The 21,284-nt window shown below is 44.2% G+C and overlaps 1 protein-coding gene across 1 annotated transcript; it reads left to right on the top strand.

The window, feature by feature from the left end:
- Nucleotides 1–7,979: 7,979 nt before the first annotated feature.
- On the top strand, nt 7,980–12,443 carry LOC147459983 (pentatricopeptide repeat-containing protein At3g53360, mitochondrial-like; the record flags this gene model as incomplete). Its single annotated transcript, XM_086511663.1, has 11 exons — nt 7,980–8,169; nt 8,266–8,320; nt 8,413–8,476; nt 8,934–9,039; nt 9,111–9,147; nt 9,225–9,293; nt 9,555–9,618; nt 9,685–9,698; nt 9,806–9,888; nt 9,985–10,125; nt 10,218–12,443. Coding segments are annotated over 11 exons (2,892 nt in total), but the record flags the coding sequence as incomplete, so codon positions are not given.
- Between the last annotated feature and the right edge of the window lie 8,841 nt (nt 12,444–21,284).

Below are 21,284 nucleotides of genomic sequence, written 5' to 3'. Positions count from 1 at the left end.
TGACTTTTTGACACCTCAACCCCTCATGCATGGGCCCAGTTCCCACCACCAGCTTGACCCTTAAGCACTTTAAGCTTGGGCTGGGTTCTCACCTCAAGTGCAACCCTAACATCTCAAGCATGTCAAGCACCTCAATCATCAAGCATGACAAGCAGGACAAGCACCTCGAGCTGGGTCAGGTTCCCGTGCCTCAAGCTCAGCCCTAGCTTACCTAAGGTCAAAGGACTTTTACACACATTATTGGAGGTCTTCAATGAAGCTAACCCTAAGGTCTTATGCTCCATTGGTTAGCCTTGCCCTTTGATAGACCATCTCTCATTTGGGCTCCTTTATCATTGGCCCCATGTTGAGATAGATCTATAAGCACATGTCTATATCTTAACCCTTGTTCCCGTTTATTCTCCCACATTAAGTGATCAGTTTAATATGAGAAAATCATTTGGGTTGGTTAGATATTAGTTTTTATGACATACCCAGACCCACACATTCACATCCGGTACACTGAAACAAAGACCTATGTCATCAAACACCTTTGATCCTCATCACTCGATGGAGGGTAGGTAGGATTATTACAATAGGAGTGTTTCTGTTTTAGAGTTGAGTGATTAACAATGTTCTTTCTTCCAGCTGATGTGCCTCCTAGAGGTATTCTTTGTGTTTCCTTGTGTGTACAGGAAAGTGTTGATATGGTTAGGATTTGGACCTTCATAGAATCTTTCTCTCATCCACTTTTCAAATCAAGAGCGACCATCAACACAAACAGGTGTTTCTTGTCCATTAGCCTTGCCCCTTATCTTTTTTGCATCCATGTTTGTCTGCTTTGATTGTGATGGGTAGCATAATATTCAATGCATTTGCTTAGTAACAAACATTAAATTCAATGAATTTTTTGTCATAATCACTTGTCTAGATTTAAAAATCAAGCAATCCGACTAAGCTAGTTTGACCAAGTTAGGTGTTAGAGATCTTCTCTTAATACCATGGGGAATGTCTTCCTAATAATCAATGGTTAATTAGGTTCTTAATCCGATTTAGGCATCATTGTGTGAAATGCACTAGGGCTTTCTAGTGGGCTTGACCCTATTGACCTTTAGCTTAAGTATTATAAAGGGAGTTTACTAGTGTGATGAGCCTGGGGAGGTGTATCACTGTTATATGACCCCCAAAAGTTACAAAATTACAATACTGAAAATGAACAAACAAAAAATCAAAGTGCCACATTGTAAAATCTTAAGCTGGAAGAGAAATCTCGTCTTGATTGGGTACTTCACTCACATGTATCACCTATGGTACTAGAGCCCTAAAGGTTCCCAGTGTGGGCGCTTTTCCTTGAAAAGCAAAAAACCCAAGGCATACAAAATAAGCACACACATCAAAATTGAATCACTATGAAAAGACTTTGGGGGGGTCAAAGAAAAGGTAATCAGTCAGGCGATGATTTCATGAGAAATTCCTTTTATCGTCAGCTTAACTACAAGGTCTTCTAGGTATAGCCTCTAGTCAGTCCTCGAACATGAAATACTTGGCTCTCGCGATTAAACAACTTAATTGACCAGAGAAAATTGAGAAGCTTACCCATGGTTTTAATAGTCGATCTCTAGTACCTTTCGACCGTTAAATTAGCGACCCCAGACTTGTTTAATTTTTTACCTTTACATCTGTTTATGCATTTGATTATATTGCAATTTAATGTTTATTGCTGACAAATTGTTTAAAATTCTGTTACCAATCAATTTGTCTGCCTAAAACTGCATATGCTTTTTAATCGCTTATGAGAATGCAATTACTGTGCCAATGTTGTTTGATTTTGCAGTGACTGAAGAAGGCTAAGGACATTCATCTCAAATGCTCTTCCACCTCGACGAACGAGCTTCAACTCAATAGCTTCCGAGGACGGAATCTACATTAGGAAGGGGGGCATGTTAACCCTCACGGCTCACGGACACCCTATCACCTACGAGACGGACGTTGTAACCTACGACGTACATTGTATTATTTATTTGGTAGAGTCAGGTACCGGGCTTGTCGGTCCAATAGGAAAAGGGTAAGAGTGATCGCCGATGAGAGACGCACTCTAACTGGAACATTCAAGGGATTAGTTGGCTAAGCATGGGCGCCCAAGTGTGAATGGGGAGAGCTCATATAAAAGTCAACTAAACCTAAAATTCACTCATTCTCTCATTTTTGCAATAGAAGAGTGCTCTTGCTCCATCTCCATCTTCTTCTTCTTCATCTCCTTGTGTGTGTGTGTGTATGTATGCGTGAGCGTGAGAGAGAGAGAGAGAGAGAGAGAGAGAGAGAGAGAGAGAGAGAGAGAGAGAGAGCATTGCGACGACGACACGGCGGCGGCGAAGTGGTTGAGCGCGGCGAAGCGGCAGCTCCTTCTTCTTCGCGGCGAGGAATCCTCCACGAAGCAAGCGTAGAGCGGTGAGTGACACACCATCGCCTTCTTTGAGCTTACTAGTTTAGGCTTGTTGTGTGCTTGGAGCCATTTGTGGCTCGCACACGGTGTATCGGCAAGTTCCTTGCATTGACACGTGCGACATACGTGAACATTGCATGGCCAGTGTATTCTTGGGCTGACCACCCCCGCATTGGTGTGGACAAGGCCGCTTGGTCTAGCTTTGCTTTTTAGGTTTTTCTCCCCTATTATTCTCAAATTGAGCTATGGGGTATTTTGGAGGGCTGGCCGACTTGGTCTTAAGGACCTACATAAGGAGTCTCTCCCCTACCACAACGTATGTCTAGTGTATCCGCTACAGGGTTCCCTACAAGGGTTGTCATCCTTGCTCACACATGGGTTGCTAGCCGTCTTCCATCTCTCTCTCTCTCTCTCTCTCTCTCTCTCTCTCTCTCTCTCTCTCTCTCTCTCTCTCTCTCATCTCTTTTGTTCTCCGTACCCTCTCTCACATAGCCCCCCCCCCCGGACTATAACTGACACGACGAGATAGAGGGATCTACGGTTGGGAGTGATCCACATGGCATCTTTATTTGGCTAAAAAAAGTAATCGCCTCCCAATGTGCCATGACGTATTCGAGCTCCTGCAGCCATTACCTTTACCACTCCCCCTAACGTGACTCATTGAAAGAAATTGGATTGGATGTCCAACATTTGCCCAAAACTTCGCATTCATCCCTAGCCATTGATCCCTTGAGTTGAACCCCGTGTCACTTATAAATGAGTCCCCCTCCCCCCCCCCGCCGGGCCCATGTCACTAATTGACACCTTCTTTTGGGAGATGGTATTAACAGCTCGCGGTCACCAGTTGATCGTGATCCTTGGATTGCCTAGGGAATGCAAAAGATTCCCACGTTTTCAGATCCGGGGCTTGGACCCGTTCTCCCTCTCCCCCTCTCCCCCTTAGGATTGACTCTAACCACTAAGCTCTGTGTGTGTGTGTGTGTGTGTGTGTGTGTGTGTGTGTGTGTGTGTGTTTTAAATTTATAGATCACGTCATCGCGAATAAGTTCACACTTTGTTCACATCGAGCTCACACCAAATTTGGTGTGGTGTACATATCCTTCCAAGTTCCTCCCAAGCTCACACTTAGTTCACATCGAGTTCATGCCAAATTTGGTGTGGTGCACATACCTCCCAAGTTCACACTAAGTTCATGTCTAGTTCAAAAAGAAATTTGACGGTTGAGATTGCACCCGCTTTGCAACGCCTAATGTGGGCCATTGATCCCACCTCCCTAAGGACGTGTCAATTAGTGGCGCGAGTTGCCCAACAAAAAAAAGAAAAAAAAAAGGGCCGACCGCAACTCCCAAGTTTCCAACCTTGACTTAGGACAATAACTAGTACGACCGGGCGGCCTCTCTCTCTCCCCCTCTCTCCCTCTTTATCGAGTACAAAGGGGCTTTTTTGAGTTTTGGACTTTAGCCTTCAGATCAAGGGCTCCCCCTTCGGCCATATTATGTTAACTAGCTCGCGCGCCCCGCTTACTGGCGGGCCTCACTCGCTCTTACCACCTCACTCTGTATGTGTTTGTGTGTGTGTGCATCTTTATACATTTCTCCATGACACACACACGATCGACACTCACACAATCGACACTTTCTGTCTTTGGCACAGGAGCTGTGGAGATCTAGACGGCTATGTAGATATATATGGGGCTACATAGCAGAGAGTACAACAGAGAATTTGAGCCATACTCTCTCGATATCTAGAGTGCAAATGAGGATGGATTCTAGTAGTAGTAGTAGTATTTTCTAGTTGATTTTGGCCTTTTGAAGACGTTAATATAACATCTCATTTCATTCGACTGCGTTCTCTCTCTCTCTCTCTCTCTCTCTCTCTCTCTCTCTCTCTCTCTCTCTCTCTCTCCACTTCTAGTTCTTTTGTACCCAGACATGGTATTAGATTCACTATTTTGTAACTGATTGGTCTCATAGGTCATTTTGGCCTTTTGAAGACGTTAATATAACATTTCATTTCATTTCATTTCATTTCTCTCTTCACATTTTTTGTAATAGTTTGGTATCATAGGTTATTTTGGCCTTTTGACCTAATTTACCTAACTTTAGGTCAAAACAAATTTTGTAACAAATTGGTCTCATAGATCATTTTGGCCTTTTCAAAACATCTACTTAGCATTTCATTTCTTTCTCTCTATCTTCACAATTATGTAACAGTTTGGTCTCATAGGACTTTTAGCCTTTTGAAGACTTTAATATCATTTCATTTCTTTCTCTCTATCTTGTATTTTTATGGTCTCCGATCACTTGTCAACTCTCTCTCTCTCTCTCTCTCTCTCTCTCTCTCTCTCTCTCTCTCTTTGGTCTCACAGGTCATTTTGGCCTTTTAAAGACGTTAATGTAACATTTCTGAGCCATACTCGCTCGATATCTAGAGTGCAAGTAAGGATGGATTCTAGTAGTAGTAGTAGTATTTTCTAGTCTTTTATCACCCAGACATGGTATCAGATTCATAGTTTTGTAACAGTTTAGACTCATAGTTGATTTTGGCCTTTTGAAGACATTAATATAACATCTCATTTCATTCGACTTCGTTCTCTCTCTATCTTCACATTTTTTGTAACAGTGTTGTCTCATAGGTTATTTTTGGCCTTTTAAAGACGTTAATATCATTTCATTTCTTTCTCTCTATCTTGTATTTTTATGGTCTCCGATCACTTGTCAACTCTCTCTCTCTCTCTCTCTCTCTCTCTCTCTCTCTCTTTGGTCTCATAGGTCATTTTGGCCTTTTAAAGACGTTAATGTAACATTTCTGAGCCATACTCACTCGATATCTAGAGTGCAAATAAGGATGGATTCTAGTAGTAGTAGTAGTATTTTCTAGTCTTTTAGCACCCAGACATGGTATCAAATTCATAGTTTTGTAACAGTTTGGACTCATAGTTGATTTTGGCCTTTTGAAGGCGTTAATATAACATCTCATTTCATTCGACTCCGTTCTGTCTCTCTATCTTCACATTTTTTGTAACAGTGTGGTCTCATAGGTTATTTTTGGCCTTTGGACCTAATTTACCTAACTTTAGGTCAAAACATTCACAATTTTGTAACAAATTGGTCTCGTAGATCATTTTGGCCTTTTGAAAACATCTACCTAGCATTTCATTTCATTTTATTTCTTTCTCTCTATCTTGTATTTTTACGGTCTTCGGTCACTGTTATCTCTCTCTCTCTCTCTCTCTCTCTCTCTCTCTCTCTCTCTCTCTCTCTCTCTCTCTCTCTCTCTCTCTCTCTCTCTCGCGTCTCATAGGTCATTTTGGCCTTTTAAAGACGTTAATATAACATTTCCATTCATTTCGTTTCTTTCCTCTCTCTCTCTCTCTCTCTCTCAAATAATCAACAAATCAAATAATTAAATTGAAATAAAAATTAGCCAACACGTTTTACCTGGCTGTGCTAACTGGTTGAACTGCCTCACCACAGCACGACTCCACTCTCCTTGGCTTGCACACTTGCTGCCTACAAAAAAAATATAAATTTTTAAGTTACATTCGAACGATGTCTAGATGGAGAGAGAGAGAATGAGAGAGAGAGAGAGAGAGAGAGTTTTGTTGCGGTGTCAAGCTCGCCATGTTTCGCTTCACATCCATCACCACAGAGACATTCTTGCAGTTATTGAAGGACCAATTTCCGGGCATAGAAGATATGACCCTGCATATTGTGTTAGTAGATGTTAATGTGGATATGCACCTAGGTTATTTTGGATGGGGTTTTATGTGTAACAACCCAGGCTGAACCCCTCACCACTTCAAGATAAGCTTATTTCTCCGCTTATTGTTAATAGCCATCTTATTTCTCCGCTTATCACCACAGAGTCGCTTAACCCCTCACCACTTCAAGACACTTAGGATGGGTTCAAACGACCCGGCGGAAGTGCATGATAATTGGACGCAACCAATAAGTCATTTGCATGTGAACGCATATGTTCACAAAGGGCGGAGGAAATCAGCAAGATGGAGCAAAATTGCATTTTCTCTTCGGCCGCCCCCTTTGGTTCTTCCAGACCCTCCCCCACGGCCAAGAATCCCTTCCGCCTGACAGGGAGCTCCTACAACCAATGAAAATTCTGCACGACAACTGCAAAGCTTTTCTTTGCCTCCTTGCTGTGTGAACGTGAGAGCGGAGGAAGCTCAGGCATTACCTCCCTCCCCCCTGGAAGCACACAGAAATGGTTCAGACTTAGGCATTACCTCCCTCCCCCCTGGAAGCACACAGAAATGGTTCAGACTTCCTCCGTCACCGTCTGAATCCGGCCTTATTTCTTCGCTTCACATCCATCACCACAGAGACGCTCAGGGCATTGACCTTGCAGAAGCCGCTCAGGGAGAGAGAGAGAGAGAGAGAGAGAGAGAGAGAGAGAGAGAGAGAGAGAGAGAGAGAGAGAGAGAGTCTCTTGCTTACGCCCGTCCTGCCACCCTTCTTATTCTTTCTACCTCTCAACCTTGCACCTTAGTCCTGAAGGTAGCATTGCATTGCATTCCCACATCACTTCTAGCCTCTAGGTCTCCTCTCTGCATCATGGCGTCTCACACTCCATCGACCATTATGCACTTGACACAACAATGCAGATTTGTCTGCACAGTAGAAGTAAAGCTTGTCAACGATCAGTGCTTCAGGAAGCATCGCGCTTTCTAAAGTCTAAAGCTGTATAAAAGCCTTCACTCATTGGTTGCTTCCATGCAGGACCATAGTATCATAGTAGCTGCCTCCTTGTCCAGCATCACAGTAGTTGTAGGAGTTTACAGCGTTGAGTTTGCGGCATTTGCATGCTGCAGTTCTCTGTTCATGGTGCTGGGGCAGTCTCGTACTGCTGCACGATCAGCCGTCTGCACACATGAAGGACGTGTGGTCCCTCGCCAACGTCTCCTTCAAAGCCTAGTTAACAACTATGTAGCATAGCATACCCCCTGAGGCTCAGGGCGAGAGAGAGAGAGAGAGAGAGAGAGAGAGAGCGAGAGCGCAGGAGAATACCGCCTTCTTCTTTTTCTTCTCTCTCTCTCTCTCTCTCGCTCTTGTTTGTACTTCAGGTGGAGCAGTCTAAAGACTCTCTCTCTCTCCCCCGTTTGTACTTCTACTGCAAGGCGGGTCCTACTGCTGCAAGGCGGCCTCCGTGTTAAAGCTTGGCAAAGCCGCTACTTCACGTCCAAGGTGCAGTCTCTCTCTTGTTTGTACTTCTGGTGCAAGGCGGGGTCCTACTGGTGCAAGGCGGCAGTCAGTACTTGAATGTACTTGAAGCCTCTGTGTTAAAGCTTGGCATAGCTGGCCGCACTCTTTCCTTGTCGCATGCCTTGAGGTCGCAGTGCTTGACACGTGGCGCCACAAACCCCAGTGCCATATTGTTTTAGTACATAGATTATGTTATTAGTAGAATGTTAGTAGATGGTGGAAAGGCAAGAGAAAGGGAAGGTTTCAATTATGCACAGCGGTGGAGAGGGCTTCTGCCAGGCTTATGGGGAGCTAGTATGGCCATAGGAGCTTTGGGAGGACATTAATGGGATTGCTACGAAAGCACATGTTTGTGCGAAAGTACGACAGAGTGGGTACGGTACTGCTCCATCCGAAGCAGTGCGAGTCAAGAGCTCTTGGCTCCATCCGAGGCAGGCTTGAGGCAGAAAATGGCTCTTCGAGACATGGTGATCAAAAGCGATAACAGGCTCAAAGAATACTTGGGACCTACAGGCTACTGCATTACAGGTACCCGTGCCTGTGAGAGCTTTCCAGTTGCTTATTCATCCTGAGTGCTTAATGATGTGTTGCCAAATTCCCTTATTTGAGATTCTCTGTTGTCAGGTGATTGCACCAAAGGACATGCCACTTCAGGCCCACATAAATTTGAGCATGTCACGTTTACAAGATCTAGATAATGCCAGGCTTTGGCGGCTGCGGATCGAGAGGATGGGTCGGAGGTCTGGTGGTCCTCGTAGAGCTTCATCACAGAGTAGTTGTTCTTCGAGAGATGCTGAAGCTTCCTCCATGTGATACCTTTGCTGACCTTGATGAGGTGCGCATCAAGCTTCTTACTTGCATATTACATATATAACTCTGCCAATGCCATCCCAAACTGGACCATTCTAAGGGTTCCTGAAGAGGAGCATTCCAAGATTGATGAAGGGTCTATGGGCTAGATCGCTGGGAGATGCCCTCCATCAATCCTCCTATGGCAGCTGGCTACCAACAGGTGAGCTCGGCTCATGATGGAAGTCCAACGGCTTGTCCAATGCTCAGATAAGCATTGATAGAACGCTGTTGGCTGCTGTAGTGATGCAAAGAACTACAAGGAATATCACCCCTCTTCAGCAGTTACTAGTTATGTGTGGTTAGATGGCTGGAAGCTTGCAAAACTCCCATGCGACCTAGCCCTATACGTCTATTTTTGATTCTGCCAGCAATGGTGGTGATAATGTATAGAAGTCCTCATCTACACTTGGTGAAGCAGTCTTTTTGGGGTTCTCACACAGGTGCTTTCAAGTACAGCTGAAGAACTACATGATCTCTGCCCAGAAAAGATATCCTCGGTTCCATTTCACCCCCTCAAGCCTGAACCAAAGCCCATCTTCCGGGTCTGTGTAACATATAAGTAAGACGTTCGGTATTCGTTTACTATGGCATGATAAAAGCATCTTCTGTTTATGCAGCAAGAGGGCAAGTGTCTCATGCAGCATGGCCTTACACGTAATATGTGTGGCTTACTTTCCTTTGAAAGAATAATTCTGCTTTTTCATCACCAATATATTCATTTTGTGAAACAGAGGCTGCAGAAATTTTACCAAACTCTCTGTGCCATTGAGAACTTCGGCCAGGATTCCTTTCCCTCCAAGGTATCTGATGATTTTTCCACAAAATTTACAATATTTCTGAAAGTAGTCTGGTGCTGATTAGCACACGGTTTTAACTGATTTGAAGCAAACCGGATTAAGTTTCTTTCATATAGTACCCCGTGCATATATGAATGTGGAAGAGTGTATCTGTATATGCCTCCATGAATGCAGAATTTATTGCAATAATGTCCTGGCTCGACCAGACAATGAGTCCTTACACATGTATATGATCAAACAGCTGATGATTTGGCATTTCAGCAGGACACAGGAAAGGGATTTAAGGATCTTCTTTGCTCAGAAACCTCAGCTCAAATGTGACTGCAAGGTAACATCCATATTCGAGAGATGATTTTGATTCTGATTGAAGACGATAGTTGTCAAAACCTTTCAGAGTTGGAATTCAAGGTTGCAAAGGACGGACTTATAAGCTTTGATAAATTTACCAATGACAATATTGGTGTTCAATTGGCAAACACAATTACTTCTTTTGGCTTTTCTAAAAAGCGGTCCAGCTTCAGATTCGATAACCGGGCGAAAGACACTAACAAACAGTCCAAACAATACTCTGAAGATGCTTCCAGGCTGGAGCGATTGAGTAAGACCTCAAGCACGATTACATTTTGCACGTCTTAACCTAATCACAATACAACACCACTTTGGGTCTCGTGTGTTCTTATTTGCTCTTACATAGGCCAAAAAATTCTGAAAAAGCTAGAGGATATCAACAGACATGTGATCTGCGTAACAAAATCTGTCGATACAGCTTTCAGCCCTTTGTCATCGTACTGCCAGATCTCAGATATAGAAGACTCACCCTCTTCAACCATTACCAGTAACTCTCTCATTTCTAAACTTTATCTTAATCCATACAATCGGCCTCAATGTCCCCATCTTCAGATGTTTACCATAGCTTTGGATTGGCAGTGTCGGCTGTTTTTTGCTTTCCTGGTACCCAACATTTGTGCAGGTTGGCATCATCATGGGCATTTGTGAGATCCTCAGATTTCAGAAATGCTGTCGCCTTTGCGAACACTATCCATGGCCTAAATGTCATGATGCGTTCCTTCTGCCAAGCAGTCGACCGGTTACCTCTTCTGCAGACCAACTCCCCTTCGTCCTTATACATACCCCCCCTGCTTGAGGGCCCCCAATTGGTGACTATTCTTCTTTCCTGTGCTGAAGATGAGAACCTCGTGCAGGGTCGCCATGCACACAACTACATTGCCAGCCATGGGTTCCATCTGGATTTTCGTGTGGGGAATGCTCTTATCCACATGTATGGTAAGTGTGGTATTGCTGCAGATGCACAAAAAGTATTTGATACAATGTCGATCCGAAACATCCACTCCTGGAATAACATTCTTGCGACCTATGCACATATTGGGTCAAGCGAGAAAGCGTTGGACCTCTTTGAGCAGATGCGACATGATAACTTAACCCCTAACAGGATATCCATACTCATGGTAATATTTGCCTGTGTAACCCAGACCTCTTTGAGTGGAGGGAAGCAAATTCACGACCATATATTGGGCACAACATATGAGCAAGATGTGGTGGTGAGAACGGCACTCGTCAACATGTATGGGAAATGTGGTCGCGTCACTGATGCAAGGCGGACATTTGAAGGCTCCTTGGAACTTGATGTTGTTGCATGGAATGCCATCATGTCTGTTTATGTGCAACACAATATGGGCTGGGAGGTCCTAAGTTTGTTTGTACAAATGCAGCAGCAGGGAGAGTTGCCTAATAGAGTAAGTCTTGTGAATGCTCTTTCTGCAAGTGCCACCCATGCAACCAAATTTTATGGTAAGCAAATTCATGTGTGCATCGTGTGTAGTGTCTTTCAGCAAGACCTGATTGTGGCAAATGCTCTCATTAACATGTATGGAAAGTGTGCGGATGTGGAAGGTGCAGTGCACACATTTGAGGTTATGCATCTGAGGGACGTGATCTCATGGAATGGAATGATCTCTGCGTATGCTCGGAGTGAGAATACGAGAATGGCACATCAGATGTTCATGCAAATGCATCAAGAAGGTTTCCTTTCAAACACGGTGACTTACGTGATTGTTCTTGATGCATGCGGTGATCCGGCTCTCTTACCCAGAGGCAAGCACCTGCATGCAAGCATTGCCACTTACATTTTCAAGTTAAATATTAAAGTCGAAAATGCACTTGTTAACATGTATGGAATGTGTGGAAAGCTTGAAGATGCACTCAGGACTTTTGCCGAGATGCCTGAGCACAATACGGTAAGTTTTCTTACCATCGTTTGTGGATGCATCGACCAGGAGGCTGTGATCGAGGGAACTCTGGTACATGCTGACATTATGGAGAGTGGGTTCAAAATAGATGTCATGCTGGGGAATGCTCTTGTTAATCTCTACAGTAAATGTGGTAGGCTGCCTGATGCACGAAAGGTCTTTGACACGATGCCGGAGAAGGACGTGGTTTCATGGACGACAATGATTACAGCATATTCTCAGCATGGGCATGGTCGAGATGCAATCACACTCTTTGAGAGAATGCAAGGGGGGATGGTGAAGCCTAACAAGGTTACTTTTGTTGCCCTCCTCACGGCATGTAGTCAGGCTGGTCTTATAGAGGAGGGACATGCCTATTTTCGTTCCATGACTCAAAAGTACGGTATTGAGCCCACTTTGGATCATTACCATTGCATGATTGATTTATTGGCACGGTCCGGTCGCGTAAATGAGGCAGAAAAAATGCTCAATAGCATGCGTTTCAGTACGGTCATGTCATGGATGATCTTGCTAAGTGCTTGCAAGAAAGAGGCTGATATAGGTTTGGCAGAGCGGGCCGCCAGACGAATCATCCTTCTCGATCCAGATAGTACAGCACCGTATGTTTTGTTGTCAAACGTCTATTTGGTGGTGGGTAGAGAGGATTTGGTATCAGCAATACAGCAAGAGGCAACATGCAATGAAGCTGTTGACAATCCACTCGACCAAACTCAAGTAAGGTATGGCTGATGAGCACCATGAAAGGTGATAAGATCACCGCAGTTTCCTTAAGAAACATTTAAAATGTAAAAATGAGGGGTGATGAGATAGAAAATGAAATGCCACATGACATTGAAAAGACAAAAGTCAATATAAAGTGCATGCAATAGGTGTTTGATTTTTCACATCTCTCTCTTTTCTTTAGCTTTCCCTCAATGTTTCCTTCTTGGTTTTCTCTTTTTGCAAGAAAAGAGATCCTTCCATTAGTTAATGATAACAACCCGAAGGCTACAAACCACCTCTACGAGAGAGAGCTACAACAGAAAAAGGGGGAGAGTCTCCCAGTGAGAAAAAATATGTACAATGAAGGCTACATCAAGAGATGGGAGGAGGAAAAAGCCACGTTGGTGGCTTGTAGTGCCATCTAGGCACACCTTGAACCATGGTGAAGAAAGGCCCTGGGTGCCATAGTCGCAAGAAAGCCTCTCGCTGCTCCCGCATGCGGTCGAGCTGCCGTGAATTCTCTGAAACTAACCCTTGAGAGTGTGTATCAGCTCCAGCCAAAGGTCCAAACAGTCTCTGCCGGTGGAACAGGCCAAGCCTCGAAAATGCGGAAGCAGCGGGCCTGCCAAATGAACCAGTGTGTCAGGCCGCCAACGAACTGCAAATGAGCTTCCAACACCACTCTGTCACTGCACCACGCCTGAGGGATGAGCTCTGTGGCAAGCTGTAGTGTAAGTTGACCCTCTTGGATCACGATCATCCTGCTGGTGGAAGCCAGCTCAAAGTGGAATGCTGGGCTTGTGAGAGTGGACCAAGTTGCAGCACCCCAAGTGTACTGTCCGGCTGTAGAGAGGGCTGGCATCAGTCGGAGAACCTTGGGGCAGTCCCACAAACAATGTCGTTGACTCTCCACAGGATGGCAACAGGCTGCACATGCTGCTGAGAAGCCGCTCTGTACCAACCAACTTCCAAGTGCTGTAGCCCTGTGCGCTACCAGCCATTTAAAAATAGTAGCTATGCTCGGTTGCCTGTTGTCCCACAACCACTCCCAAAAAACTGACTAAAATTCATTTGTGAGACCCTCCTCTTGACAGTGTGGTGCAACAGTTGGGCGAGCCTCTCTGTGGTGTCAGTATGTGTCGCCCCAAACGAGCTGTGTACTGGAAAAAGGGAGCCCTTGGGTGGTCCGCTAAAGAGAAGGGATCCGGCCGGAACCACTCACCTGTGTCCCACTGCACTCGTGCCAGAGGGCGGCTCTCCCACGCCCAAAGCCGCCAATGTCCCGACTCAAAATCTGCCCGGTTAGGATTGATGACACAAGTCCTCCTACAGATGCCCACAACTCTAATCCTCTAAAAACAGCACTCTGCAACCTGTGGCGCCTTTATTGGGACTCTGTGAAGCCCCCCCCCCCCCCCCCCCCCCCCCCCCCCCCATCTCGAAAAACATGGGGGGTACTGTCTCCGAGCAAGCCCTACCTGCAATGAGGACCTCCAAGCTCGTGAAGGCCCCATCCACATGGGAGCTGCATCCTTTGAAGGGGTGTGCCACTCAGCTCGGATGGCCTTTATGATATCCTGACACATGCTTTGCACTCCCCTTATGCCTCGTAACCGGGTGCTCTTGACCTCCTCGGTAAGGTCTAAAAATAGTAGCCAGTCACCGAACGTGCAAGCTGGACCCTTTGCCATGGGACCCCAAGAAACGTGAGGCGTGCTGCGCACCAAGTGGCCTCTTTGTGTGCTAACCATGGGGTTCCAAACAAGTGGTTGTCTCAAGCGCTCCTCATGCAAGTGGGCTGGTGCTGCTCCAGGCCACTCCTCAGTTGCTCCTAGGATCTAAGCAGACTCGCAGCAAAGCGGTCCTCCCAACTATTGCTCAGGCCAACCCGGCGCATCTCTGTGAAAATCCACCTGATAGACGGGCTCCAAGGGCCGCCAGTGAGCGCAGAATGCGACGTCCGTACAACTTGTGAGCAAAATTATCGAAGACTGCCGTATAGGCGAGCCACGTCATCTATGGGTTGTGCTACCTTTTTTGGGGGGTATGTGGGTCTTGAATTATTGAATTAGTGCCCTTAGGCACTTGGACCCATTGAACGGGGCCTCATAAGTGGGTAGGATCTCCTTAAAAAATTACCTCACTCGGCGAGGATCTTAAGTTGGTGAAAACTTCCTCTGCTGTTGCTACTTCTTCTACTTCTTCTTCTCTTAAGGTTTAGGCCCCTCGGCCGATATCTGCAGGTCGGCTAGGGTTGGGCTTGGGAATCCCGAACCTGTTGGGTCTTCAATGGCTTGACATGTCAACAATTTGTAACATGACGTCCTTTTGTGGATCCCTTGGTACCACAAGAATAGTGTCATGATCCACTATCAGGCAAGAAAGACCACGTTGAAGAATGAGAAGGGCAAAGAAATTATTCTTGATGTAAAATTAAAGGGCGAGTCTGTCCGACGCGTATCGGCTTCGGCCCTTTCAAAATTAATGAAATCCAATCGTTTTGTTTACTCGATCTACTTGAATGAACTCCATGAAAATAAGACGTCAAATATGTCGGACTTAGAGAAAGAACGATAAGAATTTATGCAAGCTCAAGCCGGTTGTTTCTATGAGGGTTTCCATGGAGAGTTACTCAACCACAGAAAGATTATACTATTGATTTGATTCTCAACAACACGCCACCAAACCGGCTACCGTACGGAGTAAGGAGAGCCCAGAATGAGGAGATTATGAACCAAGTGAAAGAACTTCTTGAAAAGAGACTAATTCAACCTAGTACATCACCGTATTGTTCACCAATGCTTCTCGTACTAAAGAAAGATGGATCTTTGAGAATGTGCATTGACTATAGAGCTCTCAACAAAGTCACCATTAATACCCAAGATGGATGATATACAGCACATGCTAATGGTTCTACATGCTTTAGTAGAATCGACCTGAAAAGTGGCTATCATTGGATTAGGATCGCTCCTGGAGAGGTATACAAGACCTCGTTTAGGACTTACTTTGGATTGTACTCGTATTTGGTGATGGCTTTTGGTCTCCCAAATGCTCCTGCAATGTTCAACAAGATGATGGATATGATTTTTAGGGAGCATAGTCAATTTTGTGCACCCTTTTTGACGACATCATCGTGTTTTCCAATAGTGAAGCAGAACATGGATACCATCTCTTACGGGTTTCTTAGGCACTGCGGCAACATAGATTGGTGGTCAACGGGAAAAAGAGCTAGTTTTTCTTGCCAAAAATACACTTTTTGGGACACATCGTCTCTACAGGGGGTGTGAAGATGGATCCGCCCAAAGTAGAAACTATTAGAGATTGGCTGGATTTGAAAAATGTAAATAAAGTTTGTAGCTTTTTGGGCGTATGTTTGTACTACAGGCGGTTCATTCTCCCCTACACATTTTGACTTAGAAAAAAGTTTTCTTTACTTGGGGACCATCAGAAATTGCGGCATTCAAGACACTTAAGGAAAAACCGACAACTGATCCTATGTTGATTTTACCAGATTTACAGAAACAATTAGTTTGGGGAAGGTCTGGGGACCATGTTGTAGCCTATGAGAGAAGAATGTTCTCGCAACCATAGCGGGTTGCATAGATCTATGAGAAGGACCTGTTAGCAGTCATACATGCTCTCGCTCAGTGGTGACGTTTCTTGCACATTTTACTGTATTTATAGATCATCAGAGTCTCAGATACTTCATGTCTTAGAAACATCTTTCGGATAAGAAAATGAGGTGGGCAAACATTTTGTCGCAGTTCCACTTCCAAATTGTTATTGTTACGGGAAAGAAGAAATCAGTGGTGGCAGACACATTGTCTCGAAAGCCACAAATATTGACCATTTTGGTGATGCATCATCAAAATTTTGAAGATATGATTGATCAGTATGCTATAGATCTCGATTTTACACACACCTTTGACCCGTTGGAGAGTGGATAGACAGTTGTAGGCTATGCTCTAAAGGAAGGTTACTTAATCGAAAGACCATGCTGTGTTTCACACAGGGGTTGAGAAACAAGGTCTTGACAGAGTGCCATAATCCACCTTTTGTTGGGCATAGAGGCATCGAGAGTACCTTGAAAGGGGTGGAAAAGTATTTATGTTGGCCTAGGCTTAGAAAGGATGTGGATGAGTTTGCACACACTTGTTTAGTGTGTCATAAGGTGAAGTTTGATAGACACAAGGCACCGGGTCTAGTACAACCTTTTTCTATTCCTAACTGACCTTGGGAAAGTATAGCAATGGACTTTATTTATGATCTTCCCAAGACTCAGAGTGGGCATGATAGCATTTGGGCAGTCATCGACGGATTCAACAAACATGCTCACTTTATTTTGGTAAAGAAGAAGGCAACAAACAAGCATCGACGTGATTTGCAGGTGAAGGAAAATGATTTGGTGCTGCCCAAATTTGTGAAAGTATGTTTACGAAAGCGGAAGGGTAAGGAGAAGCTTTTTCCAAAGCTCAGTATGAGATACTATGGATCCTTCCAAGTACAGGAAAATATTAATGATGTATCTTTCACACTGAACTTTCCAGATACTTCAAAGATTCACAATGCATTTTGTGTGATTCTATTGAGATCTTTCAAAGATGAAGTGCCAATGGACAGGGAGCCAAACGAGCGACGAGAAGAGCAAGAGACAGAAGAGATACTCATTCGAGAGCAGGTCCTTGCTCATAAGGAAAGGAAAGTGAAAGGTAAGCTTACACGACGGTATTTGGTCAAGTTCAAAATTATCCGGCTCTTGATGCCGCGTGGATGGAGGAGGACTTGCAGATACTCCTCAGATACTCGAGCTTTACCTTGAGGCTTTTGACTTAGCACCGACTATTCCAAGGGTTACTGATGAATCCGGTGCAGTGTGGGCTGCACAAGAGGGGAGTCTCTCTGCTCCGTTGTCACATGTTACCTCAATGAGAATAAAGTCACTAATTTCTGTCGATATTTCAGGAATATTTACAAGCTGAAAATATTGTACTGAATTTTATATAAAGACGTATTTTGAAATGGGAATAGCTCTCTCATGTGTGTATTGTTTGAGTACGTGTCAAAAAGATAAAATCTTAGTCACTGTGTGCGTATGTCGCACGTGTCAATGCAAGGAACTTGCCGATACACCGCGTGCGAGCCACAAATGGCTCCAAGCACTCAAAGATGACGATGGTGTGTCACTCACCGCTCTACCCTTGCTTCGTGGAGGATTCCTCGTCGCGAAGAAGAGGGAGACGTCGCTACGCACGCTCAACCGCCTCGCCGCCGTCGTGCCGCAATGCTCGATCGCACACACTCTCACTCTCTCTCTCTCTCACACACACACACACACACACACACACACACACACACACACACACACACACACACACAAGGAGATGAAGAAGAAGAAGATGGAGATGAAGCAAGAGCACTCTTCAATTGCACAAATGAGAGAATGAATGAATTTTAGGTTTAGTTGAGTTTTATATGAGCTCGCCCCATTCACACTTGGGCGCCCATGCTTAGCCAACTAATCCCTTGAATGTTCCAGTTAGAGTGCGCCTCTCATCGGCGATCACTCTTACCCTTTTCCTATTGGACCAACAAGCCCGGTACCTGACTCTACCAAGTAAATAATACAATGTCCGTCGTAGGTGATAGGGTGTCCGTGAGCCGTGAGGCTTAACATGCCCCCCTTCCTGATGTATATTCCGTCCTCTGAAGCTATTGAGTTGAAGCTTTTCGTTGAGGCGGAAGAGCATTTGAGATGAATGTCCTTAGCCTTCTGTAGTCACTGCAAAATCAAACAACATTGGCACAGTAATTGCATTCTCATATAGAATTAAAAAGCATATGCAGTTGTAGACAGACAAATTGATTGGTAACAAAAAATTAAACCATTTGTCAGCTATAAACATTAAATTGCAATATAATCCAACGCATAAACATTTATGAAGGTAAAAAACTAAACAAGTCTAGGGTCACTAATTTAATGGTCGAAAGGCACTAAAGATTGACTATTAATACCATGGGTAAGATTCTTAATTTTCTCTGGTTAATTAAGTTGTTTAATCGCGAGAGCCAAGTATTTCATGTTCGAGGACTTACTAGAGGCTATACCTAGAAGACCTTGTAGTTAAGCTATGATAAAAGGAATTTCTCATGAAATCATCGCCCGACTGATTATTTTTTCGTTGACCCCCCAAAGTCTTTTCACAGTGATTCAATTTTTATGTGTGTGCTTATTTCGTATGCCTTGGGTTTTTTGCTTTTCAAGGAAAAGCGCCAACACTGGGAACCTCTAGGGCTCTAGTACCATAGGCGATACATGTGAGTGAAGTACCAAATCAAGCTGAGATTTCTCTTCCAGCTTAAGATTTTACATTGTGGCACTTTGATTTTTTGTTTGTTCATTTTCAGCATTTTTTGGGGGGTCATATAACAATGTTACCCTCCCCAGGCTCATCACACTAGTAAACTCCCTTTATAATACTTAAGCTAAAGGTCAATAGATACTAAGCCCACTAGAAAGCCCTAGTACATTTCACACAATGCTGCCTAAATCGGATTAAGAACCTAAGTAACCATTGATAATTAGGAAGACATTCCCCATGGTATTAAGAGAAGATATCCAACGCCTAGCTTGGTCAAACTAGCTTGGTCAGACTGCTTGATTTTTAAGCGTAGACAAGTGATTATGACAAAAAAATTACATTGAATTTAATGTTTGGTGCTAAACAAAGGCACTAAATATTATGCTACCAATCACAATCAAAGCAGACAATCATAGTTGCAAAAAAAAAAAGGGGCAATTCTAATGGACAAGCAACACCTGTTTGTGTTGATGGTCGCGCTTGATTTGAAGAGTGAGTCGAGATAAAGATTTCATGAAGGTCCAAATCCTAACAATAGCAACACGCTCCTGTACACACTAGGAAACACAAGGAATACCTCTAGGAGTCACATCAGTGGGAAAAGGTAGCAACACTTTTGAACACAACAAAAAAATATAAGGAACCCTAACCTAATTATTTGTACTCCCCCTAGAGAGTCAAGGGAATAGGATATTGTAGAGATTGGGGGGAAACCCTAAGGCTAAACCCCTATCCTCGTCATCCAGATAAACAAAGTCATCATCCATGAGACCATATGTGCCATCCGTGTAGTCATGTAAATCTTCTTCTTCATCATAGGTACCCATGTTCACTAAGAAGGTCACTAGATGCATATAGTCATCTTGGTCAAAAGGGTAGGCTTGTGCAATGAAAGAAATGCTCTCTACTAAGTATGGATCAGTCGTGGTCAAGAGACGTATCAGCCACTCTAACTCCTCAAAATTCCTCTCACATGCTAGCGTACCTACCAAATCCCATCCACATGCAAGCACCGAAAAGACCATGTGAAACATTTGTGAAAAGTAACGAGGGTACCTCTCACCCAAGGCAGGAGTGGATGACTCTAGTGTACTAGCCATATCTGAACACGCAAATAAATGATGGTTAGAGTGCAAATATTACAAGGGTCGTGTTCTTGTGCATAATGTGTTTTTATGATTTTGTGTTTTGGCTCTTTCTCTTTTACTTTTTTATCTTGTTTTTGTGAGTATAAGGCTTTATATATACATTCCCTAAGATTGGAAATTAAGAGGTCAGGGAGGAAGGTTGAGAGGGAAGCAAGTGAATGATAGATGTCAGCAAACACTCCCCCCTTCCTTGGGTAGATCATACCTTTTGTAATGATGTCGTCACCTTTTGAAACCAATTGTTCCAAGTTGTTATGGGTAAAGGCTTTAACCAATAGTTTTCGACTGCCCTATGCATTTCATCTAGTTGGAAGGGTGGTAAGGTACTCTCCATGATTTTATTTGCAACATTGTTGTAGGTGGTTGTTGGACGGATACGCCGCGACGGACGTCAGCACAACGAGAACTCACCTAACAAGTAATGTCAACTAAGGACGAAGCTCGACCCGCAGGCGTGTGGAAGCAAGCATAAGGTGTCAACTTACACTCGACCGACTCCTAACTAGTTCCTACAGAGGCCCCTACCAATTGTCTAAGTCACAGTCTTCAAGAGAACAAAAGAGGATGCTTCCTACAACGCTTGCTAGAGCCGAACACCTATCAAACACTTCAGAAACACCACAGAACTTGAAGGAGACCCTACGAATACCTATAGGCCACTCTCCCTAAGGTCTGTGATCCAAAGTCACGACCCAAAACACCCGGTGCAGAAACACGTAGGATGTCTAGCCGAAATCTGCAGGTCTTCGTTTCCGAAATCTGAAGTGCCTAATGTGTGGTTCTACTCAATGTGAACGTGTGGATATGCTGCAATGCAAAATCGAACAATGTATGCTCACCCAAACAAGCGATGAAGCTCGTAGAAAAAGATCTCGAAGCCGGACCGTATGCGCGCAATGTTGGTATCGGCTCGTAGCTCTAGTCGGGGGCAACACGCTGCACTTCTCCGCACTCGATTCCGACCACCGTAGCACACGTAGCGTCAAGACAAAGCTCACACTCTCTCTCACGTATACAATACGCTCACTCACAAACTTAAACTTGTTTAAAATGACAAAAAGGTCCTTCATTAAGGTCAAAAAGTGATATATATACCTTACAACTTCTCAAACCCTAAAGTTCCAAAATCATCCATCTACTCCTTCTAACTATCAAAACTGGGATACAATCTGGAAACTTCTGTAAGTCCCAATATTTACAAGGTGAAAAACCGGGTTTTCCTCAATGAATGACTAATTACAAAAAATAATAATCCGCTGAGTAGTTAGATGCCGTGGGGTGTGTCTAGCTTCTAACATCCCCCCCCTCCTTGTTCATGTCGTCCCCGACATGGCCTTGATCTTTTTGCTTCACCTTATGGTCTCCCGCATCTTTAGCAGCGATTCGTACCGTGCATGTAGATTCAGCATTGTTGGCCCAAAGATGTCTGTATGCATGGTAAAGAACCCCGTGTAGAAAGCTTCTTCAAACGCCTGGAGGTGATAAGATGGGAGAAACATGATTCTTTGATATAATGCA

The sequence above is a fragment of the Adiantum capillus-veneris genome, chromosome 4 (assembly GCF_014529385.1).
Source record: "Adiantum capillus-veneris isolate H3 chromosome 4, ASM1452938v2, whole genome shotgun sequence".
NCBI classification, from domain to species: domain Eukaryota; kingdom Viridiplantae; phylum Streptophyta; class Polypodiopsida; order Polypodiales; family Pteridaceae; genus Adiantum; species Adiantum capillus-veneris.
This window is presented reverse-complemented; position numbering and strand designations above follow the sequence as displayed.